This window comes from Canis aureus, chromosome 5 (assembly GCF_053574225.1).
Source record: "Canis aureus isolate CA01 chromosome 5, VMU_Caureus_v.1.0, whole genome shotgun sequence".
NCBI classification, from domain to species: Eukaryota; Metazoa; Chordata; class Mammalia; order Carnivora; family Canidae; genus Canis; species Canis aureus.
The window spans coordinates 43,453,767-43,472,980 of record NC_135615.1 but is presented as its reverse complement, the minus strand read 5'-3'; the positions used below and the strand labels follow the sequence as shown (position 1 = coordinate 43,472,980).

At 34.8% G+C, this 19,214-nt stretch overlaps 1 protein-coding gene across 2 annotated transcripts in view; it reads right to left on the bottom strand.

Moving 5' to 3' along the window:
- The window catches only part of MTREX (Mtr4 exosome RNA helicase), a 102,131-nt gene that overhangs the window by 72,832 nt on the left and 10,085 nt on the right, over positions 1-19,214 (bottom strand). For both annotated transcript variants that reach the window (XM_077897813.1, XM_077897814.1), the window contains 8 exons: positions 15,355-15,417; positions 14,071-14,183; positions 8,369-8,543; positions 7,001-7,091; positions 4,133-4,257; positions 2,924-3,022; positions 2,329-2,431; positions 554-685 (listed from right to left, as the gene is read on the bottom strand). In XM_077897813.1, coding sequence (XP_077753939.1) covers positions 554-685; positions 2,329-2,431; positions 2,924-3,022; positions 4,133-4,257; positions 7,001-7,091; positions 8,369-8,543; positions 14,071-14,183; positions 15,355-15,417 — 901 coding nt within the window. The remainder of the gene's footprint in view (positions 1-553; positions 686-2,328; positions 2,432-2,923; positions 3,023-4,132; positions 4,258-7,000; positions 7,092-8,368; positions 8,544-14,070; positions 14,184-15,354; positions 15,418-19,214) is intronic.

The following is a 19,214-nucleotide window of genomic DNA, read 5'->3' as shown; positions in this document are numbered from 1 at the left end:
ATGGGACTCAATCCCAGTTCTCCAGGATCAGGCCCTGGGCTGAAGGTGGCGCTAAACTGCTGAGCCACCTAGGCTTCCCTTTTTTTTTTTCCCTTAAAGATTTTATTTATTTATGAGAGACAGAGAGAGAGAGAGAGAGAGAGAGAGAGTCGTTTGGATTTCTAGAATAATGAAGCATAGTACTTTCTATACAGAAAGTGATCTGACCAAGAAACCTAACCTTAAGTCGTCAGAGAACCACAGTAACAAAGGAGCTTATAGCAATAAAGTACAAGAGGGTATAAACTAATATTTTTCAGGAGGGATCTTTGGATTTTACATAGAGTAATACCTTTATACCTCCCAATAAAACAAAACAAAGGAAAGGAAAAGAAGGAAATAAAATAGGGTCTTAAAGCTTTTACAAATGCATGAGTACCATGAGTACCTCCTGTGACTAACATGAACTGCATATCCTAGCAATACACAATAGATTAATCACAACAGATTAACAATATTAAAATATATTTACATTTTCATATAACATTAAGACCGTACTGAAGTTATATAGTACCTGTGTTAAAATCTAATTTGGTCATCTGAAGTGCATAGGCTTCACAATCCTTCTTACTAAAACTGAAAATAATTACAGGCTGAAAATTTCTTTCCATAATCATCTTCACAATCTTGAACACATTTGATGGTCCTGCAAAAACAGTACATATACCAACCCAAAAATTAACTCAGGATGGATTATAGAGCTAAATATAAAATCTCTAACTATAAAACGCTTAAAAACTATATAGGAGTAAATTTCCATGATTCGTTATTAGGCAAAGCATTCTTAGGTATGATACCGATAGCACAAACAACAAAAGAAAAAAAACAGATAAACTGTATTTCACTAAAATTAAAAACTTTTGTACTTCGATACCAACAATCAAGTGAAAAGACCTTTACCCACAGAATGGGAAAAAATAGGTAAGGGTCTACTATTCAGAGCATATAAAGAATTCTTACAACTCAACAACAACAAAAAAATGACAATTTCATTTTTAAATGGGGAAAAGATCTGAATAAGTAGTTCTCCAATAAGATATACAAATGGCCAACAAGCACATGAAAAGATACTCAACACATCATTAGCCATGAGAAAAATATAAATCAAAATCATAGGGGCGCCTGGGTAGCTCAGTGGTTGAGTGTCCACCTTTGGCTCAGGTCATGATCCTGGGGCCCTGGATCACATCCTATCAGGCTCCTCTCATGGAGCCTGCTTCTCCCTCTTTCTATGTCTCCACCTCTCTGTCTCTCATGAATAAATAAAATCTTAAAAAAAAAAAAAAAAACCATATGATTTACCAGTTCATACCACAAGGCTGACTATATTCAAAGAGACATATTATAGTGAGTATTAGCAAGGATGTGGAGGAAATGGAAACTTCATAACCTTCTGATGGGAGTGTAAAATGGAGGTGCCATTTTGGGAAAATATTCTGGCAGTTATTCAAAAGGTTAAACATAAAAATACCATGACTTAGCAATACCACTGCTAGGTATACACTCTAGAGAAAAGAAAACATACAATTATATAAGCTTATATATAAATGCATGTTTTATAAATTTATAAATTTATAAATATAAATTTATATAAAAATTGGAGAACACAAATATTTATACCAGCATTATTCACAACAATCAACAAAGAGAAATAACCCAAATGTTCAACAACTGATGAATGGATAAATAAAATGTGATATATTCATATAATGGAATGCTATTTCATTGTAAAAGGGTTTAAGAGTATTGATTGACACATGCTGTAACGTGGATGACCCTTGAAAACATGCTAAATGAAATAAGCCAGTTGCAAAAAGCCACACAAATTATGATTCCATTTATTTGAAACACTCAGAAAAGGAAAATAGACATAGAAAGGCAGATTACTGATTGTGTGAGGTTGAGGGGCAGGAGAAGACTTTAGGAGAAATACAGAATAACTGGTAATGGATACAGGGCTTCTTTCTGACTCGATGAGTATGTTCTGGAATTAGTGGCCGCACAAGTTTGTGAATATACTAAAATACACTGAACTACATACACACTTAAAAATGGTAATTTTTATGGTATGTGAATTATATATCAATAAAAAAATTGTGATGGTTGCATAATTCTGTTAATATACTAATAACCATAAAATTGTAGATTTTAATGGATAAACTGTATAGTATGTGAATTATACCTTAATATCATATATGAAAATGAGATGAACCTTTTATCCCATTTTATCATATACTATCTATTTATACAGTTTTCTGAGGGAAAAAAGTGAACAAAGTTCCACTTTACCTTTTGTTCCTCCTTTCCGCCCCTTCTGATCTCCTTTTGCCAAATCACCTGCATCTCGAAGTACTTGCATCGCAGTATTAAAATTATCTTCTCTGAAGTCACCCTGGAATCAGATACTTTTCTATGTAACCTTGCTAATATTTAACCACAATCCAAACCCTTTTTTTTAAATCCAAGCCTTTTTCATATTTCAAAACAAAGCTTCCTCAAAAAAAAAGTAATAACTACTACAAAGGTCAGTAAAAGAATGAAAAATGTTGTACATAATAGGTAATAAAAGGTGACAAAGATATTAAAACTGGAAAAACAAAAGATGTCTGAAACATGCCCTAAGTCCCTATTCTTCAGACATTTTAAAACACTGAAAAAGAAGAAAAAAAAAACTGAAAAGAAGAAAAATCTTAATTCATGCCTAAGAGAAACACAAGTCTTAAATATAATTTTGGAAATAAAAATACACACAAAGCCAACAGTTCTGGACCATAAACTACCTAAGAAAAAAATGGACTTATACTATTCTACTTCAGTTTTAGGAAAAATAGGTATAAACAACCAAGGGTGACATTATAGGGAAGAATCACAATTACTCCCTTACATTTTCATCAACAACAAGGTGCAGGCCATCTCCCCCTGCTGGAAAAATGTAGTGCTGCAATGGAGTAGGCCGGTAATCTGTGTAAATTACATGACAAGGCTGTAAAAGAAAAAAACAAACAAACAACAAAAAATCAACAATTAAACACATTTTTATGTCTTCAAAATAATACAGTATATTTAACTTACCTAAAAGACCTTGGGGAAATAAACTTTTGAATTCAACATTTCAAAAGAAGAAAAAAACTTAAAAAATTTAAAAAACCAGGCAAGAGAAAAATGTGGAACAATTAGGTCTACTGAATTATACTACCATCTATTCAATTTTATCAATCAGGGCCAAATATATGATATGAGTCTCAATAATGATCTTGGATTCAGACCCTAGACCTGTGATGCCATAATTATAGATGATGCCTGTTCCTACACAGCAGTAGTATGGTGACACAGAATACTCCCTGAAGTAAAATAGGATTTTTCTGCCCCACAGAGGGTTTTCAAAGGTTTAGTAAATCAGCAGATTGATCTAGCTCCTCCAGAAGATCCAATAGGTTTCTATCCTACAGAAGCAATACAGATGTTACAAAAATGTCATCAGAGAGCTTATAAACAACAACTTGTAAGAACACTGGTATAAAGGAAAAATAAAGACAGGAAAATAAAACCAAGAATAAATTTAGCACAAATGAACAAATGCTTGTTATAAGGTCCTATACTCCTGCTAAAGTTGGACTACAAAAACAATTGGGAAACACAGTCAGTAAAAAGGCTGACAGTGTTCACATAGGAAGAATCAAATCACATGCTCAGGAGATGTCGTCCAGCTTCGTCCTAGTACTAGATCTTAGAGGAAATTCTCTACTACAAGGCCTCACTCTATGAGTAAATGCAGTAGTTTCCAAACCTGGCAAATCATCAGATCAACTTAGGAGCTTTTAAGAGTTAGCTCACAAGCCCCTACTCACAGAGATGTTGATATACAGGGTTTAAGATAGCACTTAGAAATACAAACTTGTAAAAAAAAAAAAGAAATACAAACTTGTAAAAACCAAGTCACATGATTTTGATAAGCTTGCCGGATGTGAGAAGTACTTTTACATTAAAATGTCTTCTTAATTCTAAGTGGCATCAAGAACAAAGTATAAAAGATAGTAGAGCCAACTTACAATGTTTTAAATATTGAAGACACCAAAAAAAAAAAAAAAAATACCTGTTTATGTAAATGGCAAATCCATTCAGCAAACTGTCGGGCATTTGGAATAGTAGCCGAAAGAAACACATAGTGGACATTGTCAGGAAGCAGAATAATAGTTTCTTCCCATACAACACCACGCTCTGAAAAAAATACACATACTTTGGAATTTACTGACAAGTAATCTAATATTATTTTCTCTCAAGCACAATAATTAAGAATGCAGACCACTTTACACAAAGATATTTTTAGCCACAGACCCCCTAATGAAAACTACTTTAGTTCTTACCATGAATTTGTCCAGTAGAAAGTTAGTAGACTAAACCCCTAAAAACACAATGTGCTCTGAAATAATAGCCTGCAAAGAACAGCTCCACACGGTATCCTTCTCACACAGCATAACAAGAATCCCTGACAATGGAAATAGTATTTCCATCTCACTTTGAGAAAGAGAAGTTAATTAATGCCTTTTAGAAAAGTTATAACAACAAATCTATTTATTTATTTATTTACTTACTTACTTACTTATTGTTAAAAGATTTTATTTGAGAGAAAGCACATGAGCAAGGGGAAGAGCAGAGAGTGGGAGACGTGCTGACTCCCCGTCAAGACCTGAGCCAAAGGCAGACGCTTAGCAGACAGAGCCACCACACAGGTGTCCCCTAGTCACACTTTAAATACTTCGTTGTCAGGGGCCATTTCTATCACTGCAGAAAGTTCTATCAGACAGTGCTACGTGAGATCTAACAGGAGGGGGAATTCAGTACTTCACAAATCAGGACACAACAGCAGCTCAGCTGAAAAGTCTTACATTTATTACTGAACCAACCTACTGGTATAGAGGCACATTTATTACTGAACCAACCTACTGGTATAGAGGCATAGTAACAGAGAAAATCATTCCCTTGATAAGACATGTCTATTGGCCAGGTAGGAAGGATGTTTCCATTTTGAAAGGATAGGAACATGTGATCTCCATGCAGCTTAAATATGTGTGCCAATTATGTTTGCTATTTCATGATTGCGATGCTTCCTCATAGATCCAGCTTGGTTCTTCTCCAGTGCCTCCTCTTTGAGTTGTACCTGATTTTATTACCAGTTTTCATCCAAATCCACTGGGGAATAGGACGATTCTGCTTTTGTTTCTTGGCCAGGAATCACTTGATTCTGAAAGTCTTGTGAGAAGATATGGTGATCACAGTCAACCACACGCAACCAGGATGGTGGCAGAAAGGAGACAGCTTATTTATTTATTCATGAGAGACACAGAGAGAGAGGCAGAGACACAGGCAGAGGGAGAGGCAGGCTCCATGCAGGGAGCCTGACGTGGGACTCAATCCTGGGTCTCCAGGATCCTGCCCTGGGCTGAAGGCGGCACTAAGCCGCTAAGCCACGGGGGCTGCCCTATAGCAACAAATTTCAAAGATACACCATTACTATACCATATAGCATCTTTCACCCAAGTAACCCTCGTGATCTCTAGACATGAAAGATTTGATAAGCAGCAAAACTATGTCACTTTTTATTTAAATGAAAAAAAAAAAAAAAAAACCCTAGAAAAATCAGTTGAGAGATTCCTCTTAAAACAAACAAATACAGGATTCATGATTTTAAAACCAGAACAGCTCTGTTCAGAACCTAGGTGGCTCAGTGGTTGAGCATCTGCCTTTTGCTCAGGGCATGATGCTGGGGTCCTGGCATGGAGTCCCACATCAGGTTTCCTGCAGGGAGCCTACTTCTCCCTCTGCCTAGGTCTCTGCCTCTCAGTCTCTCATGAATAAATAAATAAAATCTTAAAAAAAAAAAAAAAAAAACTTTAATTTTTTAAATAATTTTTATAATTTTTAAAATTTATTTATTTATGAAAGTCACAGAGAGAGAGAGAGAGAGAGAGAGAGAGAAAGAGAGGCAGAGACCTAGGCAGAGGGAGAAGCAGGCTCCATGCACCGGGAGCCCGACGTGGGATTCGATCCTGGGTCTCCAGGATCGCGCCCTGGGCCAAAGGCAGGCGCTAAACCGCTGCGCCACCCAGGGATCCCTAATTTTATGAATTTGAAAGGGGTGAAATGTTTAAAAGGTAAATGATTTCATAAATTATATTACTTTCACTATAAATATACGTTAACTCAGTGCTTTAGTTTAAATAAAAGCTGAGTTTAAATATGTACATATGTAACTTTTAAATGTTAACATTAGCTCTCCCAGTTCCACTCAAAATTCCAAGTATACTTACTTTTCCCTACAGCAGTGTAATGGTTCAAGTAAACGGATATTTATTTTTTCTCTCATTTTATTTCATAATCCCTATTTTATTTTATTTTTTTAACCATAAACCCACATTTCTTAGTTTTTAAAAACTGAAATACTAATAAAAATCCAAGTAAGTTAACTCCAGGCTGAAAATCTTAAAAATTTCTTTAACACTGATTTTAGAGAGTTCTCTATTAAAAGCAAACTAGCTTCAGGGCGCCTGGGTGGCTCAGTTGGTTAAGCATCTGCCTTCAACTCGGGTCATGCTCTCTGGATCCTGGGATCAAGCCCTGAGTCAGGCTCCCTGCTCAGCAGGGAGCGTGCTGCTTCTTCTCCTTCTGCCTCTCTCCCCTGCTTGTTCATTCTCTCTCTCCCAAATAAAATCTTTAAAAAAAATTTTTTTTAATTCCAATTGTTTTGTATGAATTTGCATTTTTTTCACCCAGTTACTATTTAAGAAGTGGCATTTAAATGAGATCCCATCAGAAATACTATATCATGTTTCCCACAATTTAGTTTACTACAACTCTAGCCACATGAAAACTAAAAGCAACATTCAACAACTACTTATTCAAAATTCCTAAAGCCTTTAAGGAAAACACATGGCACACATTTCAGCAACATGACAGAACATACCTGAATCTCTCATGTAATGAATTTCATCAAATATGACCCATGCTACTTCTCGCATAACTTCAGAACCTCTGTACAGCATACTTCTTAAAATCTAAAAAAAAATATAAACAATTTAGCAAAATTTTAACATTACAGAAGTTCATCTTCCTAAAGAGGAATTTTGGAAATGCTTTTTTAATGGAAAAAAATAATTTTAGGTTACATATTTTAAATATGTTTCATAAACCAAATAATATTCCTTCTCTCTTAAAACCAAAATAAGTGACTTCTCAACAGTTACTAATTAGATACAGTTCATGGAATTACCACCACTACCTGCACATATGTTAAATATGAACCCACTTTATTGTACATATAATACTTATCACAAAACCCACATTGTCTAGGACATGAAAGTAACTTAAAATGGTCTTCTATTTAATGTATGGTACCTTATACTGTTTACTGATTTTTTTTGCTTCATCTCACAACATGGATATTCTCTGGCAACTAGTATTCTGATTTTTGAGTTAAAGAACATCTTCCACACATGGAAAAACGCTTTGGGAATGGAAACTTACTTTGGGTACCAGAATGAAAAGTGAGCAATGCTTTTGCCTGGCAGACCAGAAGTTAATTTATGCTGTCTATTGTATCATGTCCTTGTAAAATGCAGGGATATAATTCAAGAATGTATAAAAGATACATCTGTATAAAGATAGCTGTGCTCAAAACCTAAGATATTATAAGTATATATGTTTTAAGTGAAACTTGACTATCACCATGGGGAAGAAGCTAAACTTAACTGGACATTTTTAAAAAGTTATTGATGTATTTTTATCAACACTAAGATGCAAAAATAAAAAATCAAATGGAAAGAAAAGCCACTACTTTCGTGAATCTATGTATGCAAAACCGTCAATGTCACCGACAGTAAGTCTTTTAAAAATATTAGGTGAAAAATAATTCTATCAATGATAGTCATGGGTGGCCCGGGTGGCTCAGTGGTTTAGTGCCACCTTCAGCCCAGGGCCTGAACCTGGAGACCCAGGGCTGAGCCCCACGTCAGGCTCCCTACATGGAGCCTGCTTCTCCCTCTATGTCTCTGCACCCCCTTCTCTCTCTGTGTCTCTCATTAATAAATAAATAAAACCTTAAAAGAAATGACAGTCATGTGACAAATAACAGAATTAATAATTTACACTTAAATTTATATAATTACTAAATCCTTTAAAGGTGAACTTCTCCTTTTCAAGTAAATCTACTCAAAAAATAAAGTATTACATTTTATCTATATAGATCAACTGATAAAGCATTAGATGTTCTAATTGAATAGATAAATTAATAAAATTAAAAAGGAAAAACTGGATTAAGCATTATATAAATTACCTCTGTGGTCATAACAAGACAAGATGCTGTAGGATTAATAGTAACATCTCCAGTCATCAAACCAACATCTTGAAATTCTTCATACATTTCCCGGTATTTCTGGTTACTCAGAGCCTTAATTGGGCTGGTAAATATTACACGCTGTTTTTCCCTTAAGGCTAATGCAATGGCATACCTAAAAATGTGAAAGCAAATAAGAATAAAGTATTCAAAACCTTTTCTTTAAACTACATAATTTTTTAAAAATTCTATTAATGTATAAATTATGTCCCAACTTCCCCTAGTTACTTATCTTAATGGACTTTGCAGAACATTAATATCTTATTCTACTTACTAGTAACAAGCTCTTAAAATAATAATTATAATAATAAATATGAAGTGTAGTGGTCTAAATAAACAAGAATATTTAACTGTGGACTACTGAAATTAACGTAACTTAATTACTAATACCAAAAGATTACTAAAGGTTACCCTGTTTCTTGGAAGTAAAAAACTTTTAGTTCTAGAAATGGGTCTCCAAAAGTTTAGAGGCTGTGCCTGTCACTTTATACATACATATATACAATTAGCAAACCCTGGAAAATGAAATTTTGTTCTTCTGAGTTTCAAAAATAAGTTCATCCAGATGTATTCTTTCCCACATGTAATAATTATCAAATCATTCCTTGCTTGGGAGTCATGGTGGGTTCTAATTTTGAAAAGTTCATGCACAGCTATTAACAAAATGTAATAGTGTAGTTTTTTTTTTTTAATTCTATTAGGTATTTAAATAAAGACTATGAAATGATAACTAAGGTTAGCACTGTGGTAGAGTGTCCTTGTTTAAAATATAATTCTGGCCCAAAACAGGCTCATAATCTAATTGGGGAAACAAAAATATTACTCATCACAAACATATAACCTTACTCTCCAAACACTGAAATAACTAAAAGCTGTCCAAACATTATCAAATACATAGTTTAAGAGATAGATATGAAACTGAAAAGGATATAGAGATGCTACAATATATTATCTAAAATGTCCACTTTCGAACAAAAATTTAGAAGATACAAAAAGAAACAGGAAGTATGATCCATACATAGGGGAAAAAAGCAGTCATGAGAAACTAATTCTCAGTGGGTCCAGATGTTGGACTCAGTAGACAAAGACTTAAATGCAGCTATCCGAAACATGTCCAGAAAATAGAAGTCATGTACTAAGAAAGGAAATAGAAAGTAATTATTCAACAGGCCATTACAAGAGAGATGTCAAAACTACACCATAAATAAATGAAAACACTACAGATGAAAAGTATTAACTAAAATGAAGAATTCACTAGATGGGCTCAAGAGCAGATTTGAGATGATAGAATAGTATTGGTAAATATGCAGTATCACTAGATACGAAGATAAATCAACAAAAATGACCAAATTTAAAGAAAGAAACAAAAGAAAAAAAATAGTGTCCCAGCGGAAGTTCCAAAGTGAGATAAAAGTATTTCAAAAAATAACAATGAAAACTTCCTAAATTTGTTTAAAAATATATTAATCTACAGATCTGACAAGAACAATGAACCAAAGCAGGAAAAAATAAAAAAGAATCTCACCTAGAAGCACTGTCAAACTGCTGAATAACAAAGACAAATAGAAAACCTTCACAGGGGACACCTGAGTGGCTCAGCAGTTGAGCATCTGCCTTCAGCTCAGGGCATGATCCCAAGGTCTGGGATCAAGTCCCGTATCAGGCTCCTTGTGGGGAGCCTGTTTCTACCTCTGCCTGTGTCTCTGCCTCTCTCTGTCTCTGTCTCTTAAAAAAAAAAAAAGAAAAGAAAAGAAAGCCTTCACAGCAGCAGCAAAACATTAAGCACTGGAAAACATTAAAAGACTCAAACTTTTGAAGATAAAAAATCCAATGTCTGATTTGAAATACAATGGATAAAAATGAAATCAGATTAGACATTGCAGGAAAAAAAAGATGAATAAACTTGAAGACTTGTCAAGAAAATCTGTCTAAAGTGAAAAAGAATAAACTCAAAAAAAAACCAAAATAATAAAAACAGTATAAGTGGGCTTTGAGACAACCTAAAGTGGCATGATAGAAGTTGAAGTCCCCAAGGAACTAGGAGGAAGGAGAATGCTTGAAAAAAAAAAAAAAAGCTGAAAATATCCCAAATGTGATATAAAATATAATACACGTACAAATCTGAAAGCCCAATAAACTCAAGCATAAGAAAAGTGAGAACTATGTAAAACCACATTATAATCAAATTACTTCAAGACAATGATGAAATTAAAAGCAGCCAAACATTCTATCGAGGCAATATGCAAGGAAGCAGAGAAATGCAGGGAAGTCAATCAAAACAAATGAAAACAGTAACAAGATGAAAAAAGGAGCAACAAGGACATTTAAACAGTTTGTAACAGTATTCCATAAGTTTAAGAAGCTAGGAAAAGGGTGCCGGGATGGCTCAGGAGGCTAAGAGTGTGCCTTTGGCTAGGTCATGATCTGAGGGTCCTGGGATTGAGCCCCACATAGGGCTCCCTGCTTAGTGGGAAATCTGCTTCTCCCTCTCTCTACCCAAACTGCCCCCTCTCAGCTTGCAATGCTCTCAAATAAATAAATAAAATCTTAAAAAAAAAAGCTAAATGAAGTTAAGTACTAAGTAGAGATACTGGAAATAAAACAATAAAAATCACACACACAACTGAACTTCTCTAGTAAGGAAAACTATAATATCTGAGATGAAAATGCAATGAATGGGATTAATAATATAATAGACAATGTAGAAGCAAAAGGTAATGGAAGACACTGCGTTAGAAAAGGCCCAAAATGAAACACAGAAAAATGGAAAATATCAGTGTATCATGAGACAACTTTAAGTGGCCTAATATAATCCTAATTAGAGTTCTCAAAGAAGAGCCATAGGGAGCAATGAAAAACAAACCCAGAGCTTAAGAAACATGAAAACAACTATACCAAGCCTCATCATAAACAAACTGCTTAAAACCAATGATAAAGATAAAACCTTAAAGTAGCCAAGAAAAAGATACATTATCTGCAGAGGAACAAGGTAAGGTTGACAGGGGATTTCCGGTCATAAACTACACAAGTCCAAAGGTACTCTTAGAATTAGAATTCTAGGGGATCCCTGGGTGGCGCAGGGGTTTAGCGCCTGCCTTTGGCCCAGGGCGCGATTCTGGAGACCCGGGATCGAATCCCACGTCGGGCTCCCTGCATGGAGCCTGCTTCTCCCTCTGCCTGTGTCTCTGCCTCTCTCCCTCCCTCTCTCTCTCCGTGTGACTATCATAAATTAAAAAAAAGATTAAAAAAAAAAGAATTATAATTCTATATGGAGTGCAAACAGCTTTCAAAAATGAAGACAAAGTAAAAGTTATTTTATTTTTATTATTTATTTTTTTAGTAAAAGGTATTTTAGACATAAAAAGTTGAAAGGATTTTTCATTAGAAGATTTGTACTACTATAAATGTAAAAGAGTTTTTCCAGGAAAAAGAAAAATAATGCCACACAGAAATCTGGATCAAATAACATACCAAAACATCAAATTATTTTGGAAACATACCAAAAGCATTTCCCAAATATACCAAATCAAACAAAATCTGTGGTGTAGCTAAAGCAATATTAAAGAAAAACTTGTACCACTAAATGCCTATATTAGTGAAAGACAGGTCTCAAATCAATTACTTCATCTTTCCTCCATAAAGCTAGAAAAAGGAGAGCAAATGAGTCCCCCAAATCTGAATCTGACTCATAAAATAGAAAATAAAACAGAGCAAAATCAATGAAACCAAAAACTTTTTCTCTAAGATCAGTATGACTGATCACCCTCTAACAGGCTGACCATTAAAAAAATACATTACCCTGATAGCAAAACTAGGAAAGGATATTACAATTAACTACAGACCAATATCCTTTATGAACAAAGACGCAAAAATTCTTAACACATTTTTAGAAAAATCTAATCCAATAATATATTTACCAACATGAATTTTTTGAGGTTCCTAGAACCCAATGACACATGGGGGACTCCTCTACTAATAACACCAAGCAATTCTTACCAGTAGGGTGTTGAGAATTCAACTAAATTCTGATATTCACCAGAGACAGCATCAGATTCTACAGACTAAGGGCTCAGTTCTACAAACACTGCCTTCCAGCCCCCACTTCAGATGCCAGTAGCAAGTCCTAAGCCAGTTACCTGTGCTTCTGACCAATCGGTTTCAGATTGAAGGTTCCAACAGCTTCCTCCTTGGTATGGACCAATTGGCTAAAGCAGCTCACAGAACTCAGGACACACTTACTTACATTTATCAGTATACTAAAGAATATATGAATCAACAACTGGATGAAGAAATACATGGGAAAAAGATGAAGAGCTCCCATGCCCTTCCCATCCAGGTGCGCCATCTCCTGGAACATCTGTTCTAGGAACACCTGCACATGTTACCAACCTGAAAACCCAATGACCCGAGTTCTTTTGTTTTTTTATGGAAGCTTCACTACAGAATCATGACTAAGTCATTGGCCACTGGCTGATTCAACCTCCAGCCCTTTTCCATCTATCCTCAGTGGAGGTCAGGGAAGAGGGTGGGTGGAAAATCATATAAGTGGTTCTCCTGGGTATCAGCCCCTCTTCCAAGTCACATAATTAATTTAATAAAAGACATCTTTACTGCTCTTATCACATGAAATTTCCAACAGTTTTAGGAATCCTGACTTAGAAACCATGGATAAAACCACTGGAATGACCAAATATATATTTTTTATAAATCACAATACTGCAGTTTATTAATAGGTGTATTTATCATGACCTTGCAGAGTTTATCTCAGGATGGTTTATTATTTTAAAATTAATGCATTCATCATAGTAACAGAAAAAAGAAGCATTTGACAAGATATAATAACTAAATATCCTATATGCATATACACATATACACGCAAACTTGGAATAAAAGGGAACGTCCTCAACTTGATAAAAGGCATCTATGAAACACCTACAGATAACAGCATGCTGATGGAAGACTTAGTCTCAGGAACAAGGCAAAGATGTTCTCTCATCACTTCTATTCAACATTATACTGGATTTCCTAACCAGTTCAATAAGCAAAGACATTAAAAGTCTCTAAAGTAGAAAGAAAGAAGGAAAACTGTCTTCACTTACAGAAATCAAACAGAAAAACTTAAACTTTTAAAGGGTGAAAGAAACAAAAAATTATTTTAAAATTTCATTTAAAAAGCACAAAGAAAAAAAAAAGCACAAAGAGAACAAGAACAAAGGAGCACAAGACATCCAGAAAACTAATAAAATGGCATCAAGTATATATCTATTAATAATTATTTAAACGTAGATAGAGTAAATTCTAAAAAAAAAAAAAAAAAAAAGTAGCTGAATAGATTAAAAAAACCACAAATTCAGCTATATGCTACCTAAAGAGACTCACTCCAGACGTAAGGACACACACAGACAGAAAATGAAGGAAAAAGGATATTCCATGCAAATGGAAACAAAAACAGGGGTTAACTATACTTTTGTACTCTTGTCAGACAAAACAGACTATTATAAGAGATAAAGAACATTACATAATAACAAATGGGTCAATCCAGCAAGCAGATATGAGATTATAAACCAACACAGGAGCACCTACATAGATAAAGCAAATATTAACAGGCTTAAAATTTCCTTTAAATAGATAAAGCTACTCACTCAGCGCATACAGTTTTTCCTGCTGATGTATGTGCAGATACTAAAACAGACTGATTATTATCAACACACTGAATGGCTTCTCTTTGAAAAGCATCAAGAATGAATGGGTATTCCTATAAAAAGACAATAACAATATCTACATTAAAATATCTTGCCATTCAGAACACACTTAAAATTAAGGAATGCTACCCCTCCAAAGCATTCTGGGAGCATTTATGATTCTATTTAAGAAATATGCTACCCAATAGAGAAAGTTAGGAAGAGTTAAAAAAAAAAAAAAAAAACCTTTAACTAAACAGTGAAGAAGTTAATTATACTGTCTAATCTTTCAATTTACTTTGCCAATATTCACATTATATTAGTTACAACACAGGAACATGACCATTTATCAACATGTTTTGTGGTAGGCACTAAGCAACATTTTCCATATATTATTATTATTGATCTTCACGATAACCCCTAAAATAAATATTCTTTCATTTCACAGATGGGAACTCTGAAGCTCTGAAAAGCAAAGTTCCCACTTAAGTTTACTCAGCAGAGATAGAATAATATATCTACTAGATTTTAAAGAGTTCATGCTTACTCCATCATTCTGCCTTCTTCAGTTAGAGAAAACATGACTTGGAAAGCTTGTATTTATTATTTGAGTTCTATCAGAACTTCAAAATCCACTCAATACAAGCATTAGTTTAAGTTCCTTAAAAGCTTGTTAAATGTTAAACTCCCAAAACTATATGTATAACTTATTCATTCATGCTTCTGTTCCTAGAGAAAGGTTGATAATTTTGATTAGATTCTTTAAAAAGGTGAAGAATCGGGATCCCTGGGTGGCGCAGCGGGTTAGCGCCTGCCTTTGGCCCAGGGCGCGATCCTGGAGACCCGGGATCGAATCCCACATCGGGCTCTCGGTGCATGGAGCCTGCTTCTCCCTCTGCCTGTGTCTCTGCCCCTCTCTCTCTCTCTCTGTGACTATCATAAATAAATTAAAAAATTAAAAAAAAATAAAAAATAAATAAAAAATAAAAAGGTGAAGAATCATTACTTTCATTTTTATTTTTTTATTTTATTTTATTTTATTTTATTTTACTTTCATTTTTAAAAATCTCATCACATGATGCCTTTTTAAAATCATGTTTACTGATTTAGTTCTCACTGTATCTGACTTCAGGTGGCTTATTCTTGGTTTATACACACTGGAAATATAAAAATCTCATTTCAAAGAGCTTAGGATTTTTAGAAGAGACACAAAACCGTACAAACTGTACCGCCTAAAGTACAGACCTTTGCAGCTTTTCCAACTCGAGGTTTAAGTGGTAAATAATCTTCATCTGCAGGAAGTGCAACCTGATGTTAAAAAACAGAGTCAACAACTTACTATTTGGAGAACTGATACATTCAACACTCCACAATTAATGATAGTTTGAAAAACACAAGTGATAGTGTTTGATAGTCTTAGATATTGTAAAATCAGATAATTGCCTTTAATCATAAGATAAATGCTAAGGCTATAGGATAATCAAAAAACCCCTACTTGCATTTATCTAATGGTAACGTTATTAATACCAATTAAGTTTATTTCCCCAAAGAAAATGTGTTTAAGGTCTAGGACCTATCCTTGGTATCTTTGTATTTTCCATAACTAACATATTGCTCAAAAAAGCTGTATGGAGGGGCACTGAGTGGCTCAATGGTTGAGCATCTATCTGCCTTTGGCTCGGGGCGTGATCCTGGGGTTCTGGGATCAAGTCCCACATCAGGGTCCCTGCAGGGAGCCTGCTTCTCCCTCTGCCTATGTCTCTGCCTCTCTCTGTGTGTCTCTCAAAAATAAATAAAAATAAAATCTTTAAAAGAAAAAAAAAAAAAGCTGGGGCAGCCCTGGTGGCTCAGCAGTTTAGCATCGCCTTCGGTCCAGGGCGTGATCCTGGAGACCCAGGATTGAGTCCCACATCAGGCTCCCTGCATGGAGCTTGCTCCTCCCTCTGCCTGTGTCTCTGCCTCTCTCTCTCTCTCTCTCTCTCTCTGTGTGTCTCTCATGAATAAATAAAAATCTTAAAAAAAAAGTTTAATGGACATAAAAGGGATATTTCTACATGAAAGAAAACTACATAGAATAAAATGATACTCCTTATTTCCTAAAACAGAAAATTTACTTTCCTCCAGTGAAGATTAAGATCTGGAGAGAAAAAAAAAAAAAAAAAAAGACGTGGAGAGCAGTTCATAATGTATCTAAATTTCCAAGAACTAAATCATGTAGTATATAAATCCAGAGGGTCAAAATAAAGTACACACAAAACTTAGAAATAATTTATAACAGCAAAACTTCAATAAATAAATATTACATGAGATTACCATCTTAGAAATACTAAGAGATTGTGGGTAAACTTCCAACTCAATTACAGATGACCCTTGAACAACATAGGATTTGAGGCAACAATCCTTCTCCTGACCCTGCTCCGCGCTGTTGAAAAATCCTTGTGTAACTTTTGAGTCCCTCAAAATTTAACTATTAGTAGCCTACTGTTAACCAGAAGCCTTGATAACACAGTTAACACATTTTATATATGTATGTAACTGTAGACTAGTAGACTAGTATATAACTATAGACTATACTCTTATAATAAATAATCTAGAGAAAATAATGTAATTAAGAAAATCCTAAGGAAGAGAAAAATACATACAATACTGTTGTTTATTTTTTTATTTTTATTTATTTATTCATGAGAGACACACACAAAGAAAGAGAGAGAGGGAGAGGCAGAGACACAGGAAGAGGGAGAAGCAGGCTCCATGCAGGGAGCCTGATGTGGGACTCGATTCCGGGTCTCCAGGATCAGGCCCTGGGCGGAGGTGGCACTAAACCGCTGAGCCACCGGGCTGCCCAATACTGTTGTTTATTAAAAAATACCTACTTTTAAGTGGATCTGTGCAGTTCAAAATAGCCTTGCTCAAGGATCACCTATATAATCAATGTGGGTAGTATTTCATAAAGGAATAAATTATACCCTGATTATAATTAAGAAAAGTGAAACTTACTAAATTATGAAAACCAATGAATAATACCCAGTATAACGAATGTTATAAGAAATGCGACATTCTAAATGCAACCTACAAAGGGGAGACAATAGTTAGATTTTGGTATTTTATCCTGCACACGTTAAGAAAGAGTAACTTATCAAGTACTTTTTACTAATGAATGAATACTTCTGGGGGATAACAGTTTTCATTAGTCTTTCCCTTAATAATGTTTATTCCTCTTTACTAGGATTCCAAGAAACTTCTAAGTAATTTCTGATTCACAGGTAGTTTGATAGTTAGACAACTACTTATTCTTAATTTAAGGAAATGACATATTTTTATATACCTCCATCTCTTATGAACATGATGAAAATGAGTCCTATCCAAGAAAGCACAACCCCTGGTATACTGACAAAACCAGATTTCTGGATCTGGAAATCCAAAGCCCAGACCCCAAATGATGGTATGATTCCCATAGGAATCCCTATAGGGCTATATCTGATTAGTTGAGTGACACTCTCACATCTTTCCTGGTACTTTCTATGACATGAACAAAGAACATCAGTGTGAAGCAATTAAGATTTTAGCTTCTGTAAGATTTAACAGAAAAAAGAACAACAGATTGTGTTTTCACACGTACAAGAATCAGTACTGAAAAGTCTGGGTTAACAATAACATACGAAAAGAGAGAGACTAAGGAGTCAGAGAAATAGAAAACTAGTAAAATGATCAAGAGTCAACAGACCTACCAGATAGTCATTGCTGACTTTTGCCACAGCAGTTTGAAAGAAATGGAGAAGAAATCTAAGCGCAGTATATTTAAAAATGAATGGCAAGTTAGTGTAGCCTGGATTTTCCTAGCAGAGCACTCAATAGCAACTCTGAAAAGTAAGGGATCACATCTCTTTTATCTTTTTATATTCAGTGAATAATACAATGTTCCTGGCACTCAAAAGATATATACTGCATTAATGACTACAGAAGGGGGGAAAAATATAGTGGCTGAAAAGCAATCCAGAATAAGAGAAGCTTCTGAATATTCATATGCTGATAGGGAAGGGCAAATAGAGAAGATAAGATATTCGACTCTAGAAACAGTCAAGGAAAAAATGGAATGATCTAAGTCTTTGTGAAAGCAAGGTTAAGTTACAACCAAGAACACGGGCAGAACAAGCTTCCTTAGCATTGCTTTTTCCTTTGAGTGTATGTGACAGGTACAGAGAGGCATGGTGAAGGAGGTTATAAAGACAGGACACCCCAGCTTGATAGACTTAAGCCTCTAAATGAAGTGAAAGGTAAAGTTAGTTGCTAAAAAAGTGAGAAGTGACAGAAGGAGGGGTTGTAGAGTAATTCTGGAGGACAAATAGAACTTTTGACCTCTTAAGAGCAAATTTTGCACCACCCCCTTACAATCTTTTTAAGACCAGAGAATTGAATAGGGGTCTAATATAAGTACTGAATGAACGAGCAAATGAGTATTACAAATGCCAAAGGAAGTGCTATTCTAAAGGAACATAAAGGAAATTATGAAAACAAGTGCAGAAAAACAGGTATTTTATTTTACTTTTTTAAAGATTTTATTTATTTATTCATGAGAGACACAGAGAGAGAGGCAAAGACATAGGCAGAGGGAGAAGTAGGCTCCCCATAGGTAGCCCGATGTGGTACTCAATTCCGGGACTCCAGGATCATGCCCTGAACCAAAGGCAGACGCTCAACCGCTGAGCCACCCAGGTGCCCCAAAAACAGGTATTTTAAAAACAAGGTTCTAACATCTATCAAAAGCCATTTTTCTTAATTTGGAATTACTCTGCTTACTCAATTAAGACTTTTAAGAAGACTTACCAGTTACCTATAATAACTTATAAGGTCATATTGTAAAGACAAAAGGCTTAGTATAAAGAAAGAGTGTTACCTTTATAAATTCTGACTCCTAAAGTGTTACTACAAGCTACCAGAGAGTACCACCACATGGCAAATAATGAAATTGCAATATATCAATAACCAAAACAAGACATGAAAAAGGACATGACCTGTAAAACGGCGCTGTCATTGAGTATGGGAATGAACATGTACTGAACACCTCATCTGTGTTTTCTAATTTTCTTCTATAATCTTCATAACCA